This window comes from Phocoena sinus, chromosome 11, assembly GCF_008692025.1.
Source record: "Phocoena sinus isolate mPhoSin1 chromosome 11, mPhoSin1.pri, whole genome shotgun sequence".
In the NCBI taxonomy this organism is placed as follows: Eukaryota; Metazoa; Chordata; class Mammalia; order Artiodactyla; family Phocoenidae; genus Phocoena; species Phocoena sinus.
The window spans coordinates 41431259-41446361 of record NC_045773.1 but is presented as its reverse complement, the minus strand read 5'-3'; the positions used below and the strand labels follow the sequence as shown (position 1 = coordinate 41446361).

Sequence of the window (15103 nt, the reverse complement as noted above, 5' to 3'; positions counted from 1 at the left end):
CTGTCCCAGCAGAGTCTTTGTCTTTTTTTTCCTATCTTTTCTTTATCATTTGAAGCATATAGCACAGTCCTGCATACACAGCAGATGCTTGATAAATACCTGGTGAATTTCATTGTCTTGTCCACTTAGCCAGTGTATCACAGATCACACCATCCACGGTCAGACCTCTCCCCACAAATATCGGGTGAACACTGGTCTGTGCCCAGAACCATCCTAGGTCTTGTGGACACATCAGCACATAGAGCAGGCACATGGCTCTGCCCTATGAGGCTTCTGTAACAGTGGCGTTCTACCCACCCGTTACGGTTGCTTAGCCATGGATAGTCCACAAAGACTTTTTACATATTTATCTTAGTTGGTTCCATGGCAACACTATGATGTAGTTGTTATTATTCCCAGTTGACAGATGAGAAAGCTGAGGTCCAGCAGGATTAAATGATTAGCCCAAGGTCATGCAGCTGTGGGCGCCCCAACTGAAACTCAAGCTCAAGTCTTCTTGGGTATGTAAACCCATACTACAACTCACCTCATCAAAGTCTCCCATTGAGCTCTGCAGAATAATTAGGTTATCCCCTAGCCATCAGTCTTTCTTTACAAGGAAATCCCGATTTCATTTTTTATCCTGTCTCCTCAAAGGTCAAAGCCGTGCTTATTCAAGAATTATCCCCCCTTCCAAAACAATGAGCAATTCCAAGGGAAGGCAGAACCCCTAAAATAGCTGCTAAACATCAATGGCATTCATCTCAAGGATTACTCAACTGAGTGCTTAGTGTGTGATCTCAATCACAGAAAAGAAGAACTGCTCTTAAGCTCGATTGTCTTTTTAAAAATTTGCAAAACCGTAGAAGCTAAGCCCGTTTGAAACAGGAAGCTGTGTTCCTTCCTACCTTACTAATGTCGCTGGTGGTATCAGATGGTATCTCCGTTTCATGAGTAGCAAGACCTAAGCTATCACTGGACGCATAAAGGACTTTGCTAAATTGGCAGGTACCACTGTCTTCTTTTTGTTCTCATCTGGGCGAGAACTTATTAAATGCAACAGAAGTTGTTTATTCAGGAGAAGTTTCCAGGTAGATCATCAGGTTCCTAGGAGAAAGGAGATGGAGCAAGGGGTGTAGCCAGGTGGAAGCAATTCCTCCCAGGAGTACTCTTGGATGGAGGAGGTAGAGAGGGAGGCCTGCTGCAATGCAGTAGGTAGTTTGGGACCAAAGTGGGAGAGCAGATTGTGAAATATGTCCATATTCGTCTTGCTTTCTCCCATTCTGCTTTTCTCTCACCCGTATCATGATGTGTTTGCCTCTTCCACTCATCCAAACTTGGCCTTTTATCCTCTTCGGTCAACATGCCCAAGGCTGTGTCCATGCTGCCTTCCCTGGGCTTTCATAAATTCTCAACTATTGAGAGGATGACCACTCCAAAAGGGTTATACTTAGTAGCTTTGTGTTATTGATATTGATTTGTAAGAAACATTCAGTGAAAGTATAATTGACATATGTGTGTACATACTTTTATATATTACATCTGTATATATACATATATATTTCAATTTTTCATTGAAAATCCACTCTAAGTCTGGCTATTAGATGGATCAGGAGTTTGGTTGACTTGGTGTCTTTTTATCTGGATCTACAAAGTTGACTGTTTGCTTTTCCTGGATCTATATTAGAGGGTAGGAAGAGAAAGCCTTCCTAATCTTCTGGGAAACCTTCAAGTGGTTGGGGATGAAAGTTAACTGTTGTGTGACAAGTGTTTCGAGGGGAGGCGGTGGGATTACGGGGTCTTTGGTACATGGAAGTGATAGGACTTGGAGTGTATCTGAAGTTCTTTTCAGAAAATGGTGATGATTATCATGAACTATGCAGGTGGAGTTATTTCTCCTAGAGGAATAACTGCATGACTTAATAAGAAAAAAGCAGATATACCCAGCAGAATAAAATGGGTAAAGGGCACAAACAGATAATTCGCAGAAAAGGAAATACAATTAGAGCTAAAAAAAAAAAAACCCTCGGGGCTTCCCTGGTGGTGCAGTGGTTGAGAGTCCGCCTGCTGATGAAGGGGACGTGGGTTCGTGCCCCAGTCCGGGAAGATCCCACATGCCGCAGAGCGGCTGGGCCCATGAGCCATGGCCACTGAGGCTGTGCATCTGGAGCCTGTGCTCCGCAGCGGGAGAGGCCACAACAGTGAGAGGTCTGCGTACCACAAAAAAAAAAAAAGAAAGAAAGAAAGAAAGAAAACAACCCCCAGTAATTAAATAAGTGTTAGTTACATAATTAATGACATCCTTGTTGCCTGTAAAATTGGCTGAGGAATTTTTTTCTCTTAGATTTCCGTATTGATGGATGCTTGCTGAGACTGGCACCATCACCTACTAGTATATATATTGTTACACACCTTCTGGAAGCAATTTGGCAAAATGCATCAAGAGTCTTAGCAATATGACTAGCGGTAGAAACTGTGCTTTGGGAAATCTACTTTAAGGAAATAATAAAAATACAGACAAAGATGTTTACTGCAGCATTATTTGTAAAGGTGCAATTTGGAAACAACTTAATCACACAACAGTAAGACAAAGATTAAATAACCATAAATATACAATATGTTGCAGTTGTTACAAATTATATTTTCAAATAATTTTTAACCACATGGAACTAGGTGCAGGGTATAAAATTTTAAGTATCAGAATACAAAAGGGCATACAAGTGTGATGTCAACTGCAACAAACATGGGGCCTAGAAAAGAGGCAGTGGTTCTCTCTCCAAGGCACAGGTGGAGGTGGAAATACCAGGGGCCAGGAAGCTGACCCTCCAGTATGCTGAACATCCCAACCATGTTATTTTGACTGCATAGGCGTAATTTCCCCATAAAACACTTCTTCATGATCATCTCTTTCAACTAGGTAACATATCAGCCTGTAGACAAACACTAAAAATCAGCCACATTGGAAACACTCGCTACTGGAATATAAAGTGTAAATCTAATCTTTGAACAAGGAAGTTGGTAAAAATATCCAAAGTCACTTGGCAGGTGGATGAAACCAAGTTACTTAACTGACTACACTGCAAGAATAGCATGTAAACTTTGCTCTAGTAACTAATAATATGAGTGGCAGCCGTGCAAGTCCATGTGCTGCTCTAAAACATAAAGGCTGGGAGATGTCTGCTGCTGGGAAGAAGACTGCGTTTATTCGTGATTTCAACCTTGAGGGGTTCTTGTGTATTTCTAAGGAGGGAGCTTACTGGCTCACAAGACAGCCCATTCTGTTCCTGCACAACTTGGTTCTCAGCCAGTTCTTCCCCATATGTGACTGAATGTAGTTTCTTCCAATACCATCAAATTCCTGTTCTCTGGAGAGTCTACTCCCTCCTCTACAGGAAAAGCTATTCCATTACAGGCTTTCCCTTCTCAAAGGAATCCAAAACATCGCCTAATCCAATTTCTTAATTAAAAAAAGATTAGAAAACTTTGGTCCAGATCAAAGATGTATAAATATTGGGATAAAAAGGAAAAGAAAAGAAACTAAAATAAATCTGAAGACTTTTTTCATACAGAACATTCGAGTTCTGCCAACTACAGCTGATGTTTCTGGACCTTTATCATCCTAGCCTGTCCTATGCTCCAGGTTGATCCTATGCTCCCTCTTAAAATGTGGTACCTGGGACAGAACCTAATATTTCAAATGTATAGTCTGAAAAGTGAAAAGCAAGGTAAAATTATTCTGCTCCATCCTTGTATTCCTTTAAGAAGCATTTATTAAGCAGCTATTACTTGTCAGGCATTATACGGGGCACTAGTCCTGCGCTGTCCAATATGGTGGCTACTTGCCACATGTGGCTATTCCAACTGAACTTAATTAAATAACATGAAAAGCTCAGTTCTTCAGCAGCAGTAGCCACATTCCAAGTGCTCAATAGCCATGTGGCTTGTAGGTGCTTTACTGAACAGCACAGATACAGAACATTCCATCACTGCAGAAAAGTTCTATTGGATAGTGCTGTACCAGATCATTATTTTTTCTGACTATCCCAAGTTTGCTGTGGAAAGAAGTACAAGGGGAGGGGGACTGGTTTAAAATTGTGTAAGTGGGAGGCAATTTGAGGAGCTAGATGGATAGGTAATTGGATGAATAAATGAAGGGCTAGCTGGGTAGAGAGGAACATGGAGAATCAGATGGGTAGATTTCCTTTGTTCTGGATGATCTATTAACATAGACGAAGACTGAATTAGCTCTTGGGGTTGGCTTCTAAAGAGCCTGCAACTGAGGATACTCTTAGTTCAACCCCTAAATCTCCTCTTTTCTTCTCACTTAAGCTTAAGGAGGTTGGAGGGATGTAACTCAGAGACAGTAAACAGATTCAAAAAATTTGGGAGGGTGCAGTGTATCATCTATCTACCTACCTACCTACCTACCTACCTATCTATTCCTGTCATCTTTGTGAAAGATAATCTAACCTCGATGATTCTTCATTGGAATGTCAGTCGGTAAATGGATTAATATAATCTTGGGTTCCCATTAGGTTATTTAATTTGCTTGAGATCCAAAACCATTTGTGGAAATTCAAAATCCTCATTTCCTGTAACTAAAGATTTTAATGAAGGCTGAAATGTCTTGTTAAAACATTACTGGATACCAATCACTGTGTTTTCTATAACCTCACTCCCTCACCTTCCTCAAGACTTTTCTCAAATGTCATCTCACGAGCTCCTTGTTGACCCCCTCCAATTTAAACTGCACCTCTCCAACCCCATCCTACTGCCTTTCCTCATCTCCTACTTTATCTTTCTCTGTAGCACTCATGACCATCTGAGACACTGTAGATTTTAGTTATATATTATTCCCCAACTAGAATATAAGCTTCATGAGGTCAGAGAGTTTTGTCTATTCTGTTCACTGATATGCCTGTGTCCCTGGAATAGTGCCTGGCATATCATAGGTGCTACTAAGTATTTGCTGAATGAATGACTGGAGAACCCCATGAGGCAGTAACTCTTCTTATCACCAGGTTACACATAAAGATTCTGAAGCACAGAGAGGTTAACCTACTTGCTCTAGGTCACACAGTCATTTCTTCAGACTCAGGAATTGAATAATTATCCTAGACTGAGGAGGACCAAGGATATTAAGCAAGAAAATCTTACAACTATGATTCCTTGGCACCAAATATCCATGAAACCAAAAGTATCTAGGGCCTTAGGCATGGAACCTGATCTTAACAGCAGGTGGTCCTGCAGGAGTGATCCCCACCAGGAGTCACCTGTAGGCAGGGCTCTTCCAGATGGACAGGCAGTTTCAGGATGGTAAGCACTGCTCTCTTCTCTATATTCTTTAGATGATTTATCAAGTTCACCTGAGAGGTGGATCCCCCTCAAAGAGACTAAGCAGTTACACACACACACACACACACACACACACACACACACACACACACACACACACACACACCTGATTAGTGATGTTACTAAACTGGGATATCATTCAGCATGTGGCCTTCTATCAGACATGTCTGGTTTTAACCAAACTCCCGCTACTGTCAAGGATCAGCACTCTTCATCATAGGCATGACAGTTTTCCACTTTAGCAAAGTTTTAGAATAAAACGGATTTCAAAGTAATAGTATCTTTCTTGTACTTTGGGGACTTTGAAAGGTTGCGGGGTAGGATGTCCAATTATAATCAGGAACCAGATAAACGTACTAACACCACTATTACTTAACATCACTGTGGAAGTTCCAGCCAAAGCAATAAGGTGAGAGAAACAAATAAGAAATACCAGAAAGGAGGATATAATCTTATCACTGCATCACAGATAATACGATTATCTATCTAGGAGTCCTAAAGGAATTTATTTTTTAAAATCAGTAAGGTAATCAGCTTAAAACATGTAAAATAATTTTTTTTATACTACTAACGATTGGTTAGAAAATTTGCTAGGGAAAAATATATCATTCACAGTAACCTCAGAAATATAAAGGCAGATAAAAATTTAAAAAGAAATGTGCAAGACCAATAACTTAAAGCCCTACGGTAAGCAGACATAGCATGTTCCCAGATATAAACGCTTGATATGTAAACTTATCAATTCTTCCTAAACTTATTTACAAATGTAACAAAATTCCACTCAAAATTATGTTTTTGTAAGTAACTGACCAAGTGATCCAAAAGTTTATCTAATAGGACAAATGGCTCTAACAGATAAGACATACTACAAAATGAATAATGAAAGGCAGTTGTATAATCGGATAATCTATATAAATGATCTAATAAATCTACAGTAATTAAAAGAGTGTTTCTGGCACAGAAATCAATGGAATGTAAAGTACACAAGCAGAATCAGGAACTTGAGGGAACATATGGCAAAGGTGATGTTTCCAGCCCAAGGAGGAGAGAGAGGGTAGTTACTCAACATATGGTGTCTTTAAATTGGTCAACCATTCAGAGAGAAATAAAATAGAAATGCACTTCACGCCATATATCAAACCAAACTAAAACATACTAGTGATCTGCGTGTATAAAAATGGAACCATAAAGATACTAGAATATATATAAACATCTATGTAATCTTGGGGTGTGGAGGCCCTTACTAAATGGAACCCTAAGGCTACAGCAGTGTGGTCTTTGGAGACACAGAGTCTCAGCCCTGCCGTACATCAACAGAATAGTGACTGAACCTTGCCAAGCCTCTGTTTGCTCATCTATAAAATGGGTATATAAAAACCTACCTTGCAAAGCTGTGAAGACAAACAAGCCTGTATAAAGTGCTGGCCTAAGGAAGGCACAGTTATTACTCACTATTGTCTCACATTGGTTATGTGTAAAGAACGTAAACTTCCTGAACTCAGAGGCCATTTTCTTCTCAGTGTTTTTTCCTTCCCAGGTGGTTGCTGACAAAAAGGGGGAAAAAAACTACATCATACAAAGAAAGCTTCTGACGATATCATGCATTATTTGATCCATGCTGAGAAATACATATTTCTTTCAGTCAGAGGCACTGCGCTGGCTGGGGCTCAGGACCAAGGAGCTGGAGGCCCAGTGCACTGGCTTGATTTGGGGTGTCTTTAGAGTTTAATGAGATTCTTTGAGTGGATTCTCATTAGGAGGGGCTCTGGCTTGCATTTGGGGAGGGTCCAGAGAAATGGTCTCCACGTCTTCAAAGACAGGAAGGTTTGAATTACTGTAAACCCTGGGGGGTGGCCTTCTGATGTGCACTCTGGATGTTTAAGCACAGTGTCCAGCTATACAGGCTGAAAGGCTGGCCCAGCAAGAGAAGAGCAGGGGCCCTGTGAATATCCTCCAAGTTCAGAATTTGCCCAAAGCGCTAAGAATCATGGAGTGGGAAGAAGAGAAAATGTGGGCATGAGAGTATCACACACTGAATAATTTGGAGGCATCCTGGGAGCTGGTGTCCTCACGGCCCACCTGTCCACACGAAGGTGCCCGCTGTGGTCATCCGAAAGGCCTTCTCACTCTTCCCGTGGAGGCCCGCTGAGCCCCAGCCAAAGCAGGTCTCAAGACCCTAAAAGACGCCTCCCCTACCCCAGTCTGGGGGTTGTATGTCAGCTCCACCCAAGATCAAAGGGGAGAACCTGGCTACTAAGATCTCCAAATTTCAAAACAAAATTCAAATGCTTTACCTAGTGTGCCCTCTTCTTCAAGTTTCTTAGATCTCAGTTTGTGGTTTCAAGTTCTGAGGAGGAAACCCTTCATCTTTTAATTTGCCTGGGTTTTCAACACAATTACCTTTAGAAAATGTGTCTGCCAAATCTTCCAGCAGTCCCTGCCTAAAAACACTAGCTTTCAACAACAGTTTAATTGATAAGGGAATATAGAAAAATTTTAAATTTTACAGCTTTGAAAATGATAATCCACCTACCCCCCCACAGCTATTTTGATTCTTTGCCTGTTGCCTTTTACATGTACATATAATTTCATGCTGTTGCAATCTTCGTTTACACACTTTACATTCTCTTCATTTTTATAAACATTTGTCTGTGATTCTATCTGGTGTCCAAAACTAGTTTTAATAACTACATAATAATCTATTGTGTAAATGGACTACAATTTATTCAAAATATCCTTCATGTGTCAAACATTTAGATCGTTCCCATTTCTTGTTTTTCTACTACAAAAACAATGCCACAGAGAACACCTTTGTGCACATTATGTATTGGACCTTTTCCCCTTATGGTAAATTCCCAGGATTAGAACTACTGGATCAAAGCCATGTGTATCTTGATGGTTCCTGTTATATATAAAATGTATTAAAACAAGTTACATTGCATCATCAATGAATAAGCGCTCCAGCAATGAATAAGGTTCACTGCAAACTCACTAGCATTGAGTAGCATCATTACATTTTTTCTGATAATTAAAATGGCATTTCAAACAAATATATTTTCTAAAGAAGGGTCTCCAATTCTAAACATTTCTTTTCAATTCAGTTTTGCAACACTCATTAAAATTTTACACTGGTGAATGTGAAATTATGAGGTATCCATTACCTCATACCATTTACCACAGTATAAACGAAGGTTGCATATATATTTAGTTGGACCTGGCCAGAAAAGAATGGCAGGGAGAGGGCTCCTCTCCTTCTGAGTCCAGGAATTGTGAGAAAAGAGACTATGGAAGGAAGCAGTCACATCTGTGTATCCCTATCTCTCCCATCCAGGCTTTGACCAGAGTTGGGGGGTGTGGAGGGCGGTTTGATAAATTGGAGGTAACCCCAAAGGATGTCTCTCTGCAAGGCACCTCCTTACCCACATGGGGTGGTTAGCGCAGTTAAGCTGGTGGTCAGGCAGAAAAAAGATCTGGTTTGCAGTCTTGCATGTCCCTTGGTTTGTACATGGCATGGAGATGGAGTCAAGGAGGAGCATGTCTGCCTGGGCACCTGCCAGTTCAGAAGAAAGAGCATAGCCTGGGCCAGAAACCTGATGGAGATGTGGTTCTCCATTCCAGCCAGAGCCGAGGGAACACTCCATCACCTGGGAGAGGTCACTGTGCCTGGGGAGGACTGAGAATGAATCAATCCTGAAGCCATTAGCTACAAACCATTGCAGCAGATGCCAGCACAAGGCTCAGGGTTGGGACTAGGTTGACCCGCCTCAGCAGACACAAGCCACGTAAATCAAGAACCAACAGGAGACTAGGGTACCCCCTTCTCCCTCCACCCACGCATCGAGTCATGCTGGCCCTTCCCCCATATCTCCACTGCCATCTTAGAAAGAACCAATGAGAGAAGACAAGGGACCGAAATTATAAGCTGGCAACAGAGGATGAGTAAAACCTGTCATCATTCAACTCAATGGACGGATCAGACTAAATTTAAACCACTTAGGACTAAAATTTGTGAATACTTTTTGCTGCTACCCAGCAGGTGGGAAGCTAGTAACAGAGATCCAAATAGTTTTGGAGACTAAAGAAACCTCATTTACAGTGCACGGTTGAGTTGTACTGTGAGCAATTTTAGTGAACCAGCTAAAGGAGTATGATGTCAATTTTTGTAAAACTTCGTATCCGCGTATGCATATCTACATAGAGAAATGTTATTGGTAAACTCATCATGGTGAAATTTGGGGTGGTTTTTACTGTGTGCGTGTGTGTGTGTGCGTGTGTGTGTGTGTGTGTGTGCGAGCGTGCACACGCGTGTACGCCTTTCTTTATTGTTGATGTTGTTTACTATTACTGTATCATTTTTCCAAACTACAAGGACTGTGATTAGGACTGCAGACAGGTAAAAACCCTGTTTTTGTGTCTCTGACCCCATGTAACTAGTAATCAACGACTTGGCTTCTGACTCTACAGAACCTGCTTGCTTCCCTGTGCTTTGCAGTCTAGGCACCCACCCCCCACCAAGATTCTATAATCTTATACTGATCATGTTGGATTTATGGAAGTGACACATGAATTAAAGACGATCCTCACGTTGAACAAAGCTTCAGTGCAATTTTTTTAAAAGTCTGACGTGTTTTTAGATCAGTCTGGGAGAAAAGGAAAGAATATACAAATAATTCATGGTGAGTAGAGGCTCTGTTCCTTTCTTGCTTTAGACATTAAGATTTAGAGAGACACTCATGATTGAAAATGCATAACAGACAAAGTGACAGGTATTTTTTCTCAGCTGCTGTGGTTTTTGCCATTAGGAATAAGAATGCTGATAAGATCATACAAATCAGTTATTCCTCAATTCCATTTTTCACCTCAAAAGCCTGAAGGTGTCACTTATCCGTAGATGATGTACCAGGACAGAGCTAAGAAAATAGATCAAGTTCTATCCAACAGCCCCTACTTTTTCCTGATTTCATATGAAATAGCTTCTCATTGCCTTTCTTTCACTTCTGCTTCCTACCAATTTTACAGGTTTTTTCTAATTTAAAATGTGATCTCATGTAGACTGTCTGATTTGATGCTCACCACAACCTTGGGTGCTACCATGATCCTTATTTTAGAGATGAGTAAACGAGGCTCAGAGGTAAAGGCCTGTCCAAGTCCTATCGCTGGCGAGCAGAACAGCCAGGAACAGCTCCTGTGTCTCCCCTCTCTACTCTCACACGGACTACACAGAACCCCAACAGGTGCTGACCTCTGGGGTCCCAGTATTCTCTTAAGAAGCAAAGACAATCCTTGCCATTGGCTCCAATTATTGCAGTTCAAAGACTTGCCTTGAGAAATGCCTGCTGACATACATTCATGACCTCACATGTGTGCCTTCATAAAAAGGAGAAAGTCAGTAGGACTCCTTCTGAGGAGGCAGTGCAGGGATTAACTGCCCTTCATGGACTCCTCCCTTGTCTGTTTTTCCTTCTTCTCCAGCCAAGTCTGTAATCTTAAGAAAAGCAGGCACTGGCCCAAGGGATCCTGCTCTAAAAAATATCCAATCTAATATGAAGTTCCATTGGCCTGTGCTCAGCTCCTTTATGAAGGAGAAGCTCTAAGGGGTTTGCTCTTGGCACATGACTGGCTTAGTCAGCACTGTCACAAACAGGAAAAGGGAATGCTGCTTATAATTATTATAATAGTTAGTAACTATTATAATAGCTAAGTCTTCAAAAGTTAAAGATCGTCCCAGCTTACCCTTCCCCCTCCCCATGTCCTCAAGTCCACTCTCTACGTCTGCATCTTTATTCCTATCCTGTCCCTAGGTTCTTCAGACCTTTTTTTTTTTTTTTTTATGATTCCATATATATGTGGTAGCATACGGTATTTGTTTTTCTCTTTCTGATTTAATTTACTCTGTATGACAGACTCTAGGTCCATCCACCTCACTACAAATAACTCAATTTCGTTTCTTTTTATGGCTGAGTAATATTCCATTGTATATATGTGCCACATCTTCTTTATCCACTCATCTGTCAACGGACACTTAGGTTGCTTCCATGTCCTGGCTACTGTAAATAGTGCTGCAATGAACACTGTGGTACATGACTCTTTTTGAATTATGGTTTTCTCAGGGTATATGCCCAATAGTGAGATTGCTGGGTCATAGAGAGTGGCAATGACATATATACACTACCAAATGTAAAACAGATAGCTAGTGGGAAGCAGCCACATAGCACAGGGAGATCAGCTCGGTGCTTTGTGTCCACCTAGAGGGGTGGGATAAGGAGGGTGGAAGGGAGACGCAAGAGGGATGGGATATGGGGATATTATGTATACGTATAGCTGATTCACTTTGTTATACAGTAGAAACTAACACAACAATGTACAGCAATTATATTCCAATAAAGATGTAAGAAAAAAAAAGTTAAAAATCACTGCACTTGAATCCAGGGATGAGAGAACCGGACATAGACACTGAAGATCTAGCTTGAACTTTTGCAATTACTTACTAGAGGATTTTAGGCTAATTATTAAATTTCTTTAAGGTTCAATCTCCCCATTAGCTATGATGAACAGCACATTGTTATGGGGCCATGGAGAGGGGGGTAGTTATTTCTAATGATAATAATCACTATTATCATTATTACCACTATTATTATTATTAGCGTTTGGTTTTTAAATAGGTAAGATGATTTTGAAAGTCATATATAACACATAAAATGCAAAATACCTTAAAAGATACAGTAATAATAAAATTAGTATAATATTATTGTTATCATTACCCATCCTGTCTTTCGAGTTTTGTATTTCTTCCTTCAAATGCTTTCTGAGAGCAACACGCCCACTCTTCACCACCACTCACAACTCTTCTGTTTCCTTTCCCATCCCGGCTCATGCTGACTTTGAAAACGGTAGATCTTTCACTCCAGACATCTCCCCCCGCAGCATCTCTGATATACCTTTGGAAATACATGCTGAGGAATGTATAGGCTGTTTATCCCATGTGGTTTTATTGAGTAAATGTATAAACCAAGTGGTGTGGGTCACAAGGGGTGATCATGGCTAATTGTGGGGTTGCTTTTTCCTTCTTCTATCACAGGGACAAGGGAAATGGCGACCTCAGTCGATGGGACTGAGACTGTGGTTGAAGCTGCTGGGACCACACCCTATGACTATGAGGGGGCAATGCCATGTGAAAAAAGCAACATCAAGGAGCTGGGGGCTCAGTTCCTGCCCCCACTGTATTCCCTGGTGTTCACGGTTGGTCTGCTGGGCAATGTAGTGGTGGTGGTGATCCTCACAAAATACAACAGGCTCTGGATTATGAGCAACATCTACCTGCTCAACCTGGCCATTTCCGACTTGCTCTTCTTATTCACTCTGCCGTTCTGGATTCACTATGTTGGGTGGAATGAGTGGGTTTTTGGCCACCATATGTGTAAGTTGCTCTCCGGGCTCTATTACATGGGCTTGTACAGTGAGATCTTCTTCATCATACTCCTGACCATAGACCGGTATCTGGCCATCGTTCACGCCGTGTTTGCCCTTCGAGCCCGGACGACCACTTTTGGTATCATCACCAGCATCTTCACCTGGGGCCTGGCAGGGTTAGCAGCCCTCCCTGAATTTATCTTCCATGAGTCCCAAGAGGAGTTTGAACAGACTTTCTGCAGTCCTCTTTACCCAAAGGGTGGAGAGAATGCCTGGAAGTGTTTCCATGCTCTGAGGTTGAATATCTTGGGTCTCGCTCTGCCTCTGCTCGTTATGGCCATCTGCTACTCAGGAATCATTAAAACACTGCTGAGGTGCCCCAGTAAAAAAAAATACAAGGCCATCCGGCTCATTTTTGTCATCATGGTGGTCTTCTTTATTTTCTGGACACCCTACAATCTGGTTGTCCTCCTCTCAACTTTTCAAGTGCACCTGGAGACTGAGTGTGAGCAGAGCAGACAGCTGGACCTGGCCATGCTGGTGACGGAGGTGATCGCCTACACCCACTGCTGTGTCAACCCCGTGATCTACGCCTTCGTCGGTGAGAGGTTCCGGAAGCACCTCCGCCACTTTTTCCACAGGCATGTGGCCATCTACCTGGGCAAATTCATCCCATTTCTTCCCAGTGAAAAACTGGAAAGAGCCAGCTCTGTCTCCCCGTCAACAGGGGAGCAGGAACTCTCTGCTGTATTTTAGGTCAGATGCAGAACATTGCCTAAAGAAGATGGACGGGGCAGATGAAGCAAACACATCAACCTCTGCACCAGTCCTCTGAACTTCCAGTGCAGCACTGAAGTTCTTAAAGACATTAAAATATATACCCAATGGTAGCAGTCTATCTATGCACCCCAAAGGCATTACCAAAGGTCAGCAGCTGGGCAGTGACTTATTGTCAAACCTGAGAAGTAGAGCTTTGCTTGATTCTTTCAAGAGTTACATATATTTTAATGCACCTGAATGTTACACAGTTACTATGTGCAGCTACACACAGGTAAAGCTTTTCATATCTTAAACCTTAACTTCAGCCAGTTATTGATATAAATGAAACCCACTTCACAAAATACAATAAATCAATTACATTATTTCTTAATGTGCCTAGCTCTTTCCTTGCTTGATAAAAAGACTTGTAAAAGATTTATGCATATGTACTCTCAAACACCATAATGGCATGTCACACCTGTTTTGAATATTCTTAATAATGAACAGATCTCCTATTCACACTGAATGACCACAGTTCCCATGAGCTACTCGATAGAAGAAGAGCAATTTGGTATTTTCAGTATAGAGAATAAAGGCCCTGCTCATAAGAACTTCTCAAGAGTCCTGAAACGTGCAGACACTGTCCTCTTTTACACCAGTCTCACTGTTCATCCAGTAACTGTGCATTAGGTGATACAGACAGGATGTACAAACACTGCCTTAGGTTAAGTGAAGGATGCAAAACTGTGTAAGACAAACACAATCCTTGCCCCCGTGAAACTTTCCCTGTATTAGAGGATGTTTAAGACAGAAACAATAACTTTAGCGCAAAGAGGGACACACTCGATGCTACGCCTGGGCCAGGAAGAAAAAGACCATTTCCAGCTGGAATCTGAGGGAGGAAGTGGCTTTTGAGTAGGTCTCTGAAGGAGGGGCAGGATTTAGAAAGGGAGAGGGTTGGGGGCAAGGCACCCGAAGCCAATGTACGCCCAATACAAAGGTGAGTGGGGAAGGCACCAACATGTGTGGATGGCAGGGTGAGGTGGGAAGGCTGGGATGGGGGGTGATTTTCAGACAGAGCATCTTGGGCTTTATTGGGAAGGCAAAGGGAACAAAGCAGTCAAAATGGTGTGTCAGGAAGATAAATCTGGTATCACACAGAGGAAGGAGTAGAGCAGGGGTCCCCAACCCCTGGGCCATGGACCGATACCAGTCCATGGCCTGTTAGGAACCAGGCTGCAAGCAGGAGGTGAGCAGCTCCACATCGCTCACGTTACTGCCTGAACCACCCCTCCCCCTCCCCCCACCACTGGTCCATAGGAAAACTGTCTTCCACGAAACCCGTCCCTTGTGCCAACAAGGTTGGGGACCACTGGAGCAGAGGCCCCAGAACCAGGCAGGGAGGTAAGTTAGGAGACAAATGCAAGTGTGGAGGCAAGGAAAGATTAATGGCCGGTCAAGACAGGTGCCAAGAACATGCCAAGAAGAATTTGGCCAAGAGACAGTATGAAGGAAGAGTTAAAGCACCAGGAGCAGTATATGGTTGATTGAAAAAACAAAGGGCAAAACAGAATGTATGTTTTTAAAAAAAAAAAAAGAG

The 15103-nt window shown here is 42.0% G+C and overlaps 1 protein-coding gene across 1 annotated transcript; it reads left to right on the top strand.

Moving 5' to 3' along the window:
* The first annotated feature begins 831 nt into the window (after positions 1 to 831).
* On the top strand, positions 832 to 13894 carry LOC116762256 (C-C chemokine receptor type 3-like). The gene is made up of 2 exons (XM_032649041.1): positions 832 to 987; positions 12413 to 13894. The coding sequence occupies exon 2, from the start codon at positions 12424 to 12426 to the stop codon at positions 13498 to 13500; it is 1077 nt and encodes a 358-aa protein (XP_032504932.1). The 5' UTR covers positions 832 to 987; positions 12413 to 12423; the 3' UTR covers positions 13501 to 13894.
* The last annotated feature ends 1209 nt before the right edge of the window (positions 13895 to 15103 follow it).

Bases quoted from the DNA above. Each gene is read 5' to 3' on its own strand.
- LOC116762256 (XM_032649041.1), top strand. From the start codon at position 12,424: ATGGCGACCTCAGTCGATGGGACTGAGACTGTGGTTGAAGCTGCTGGG.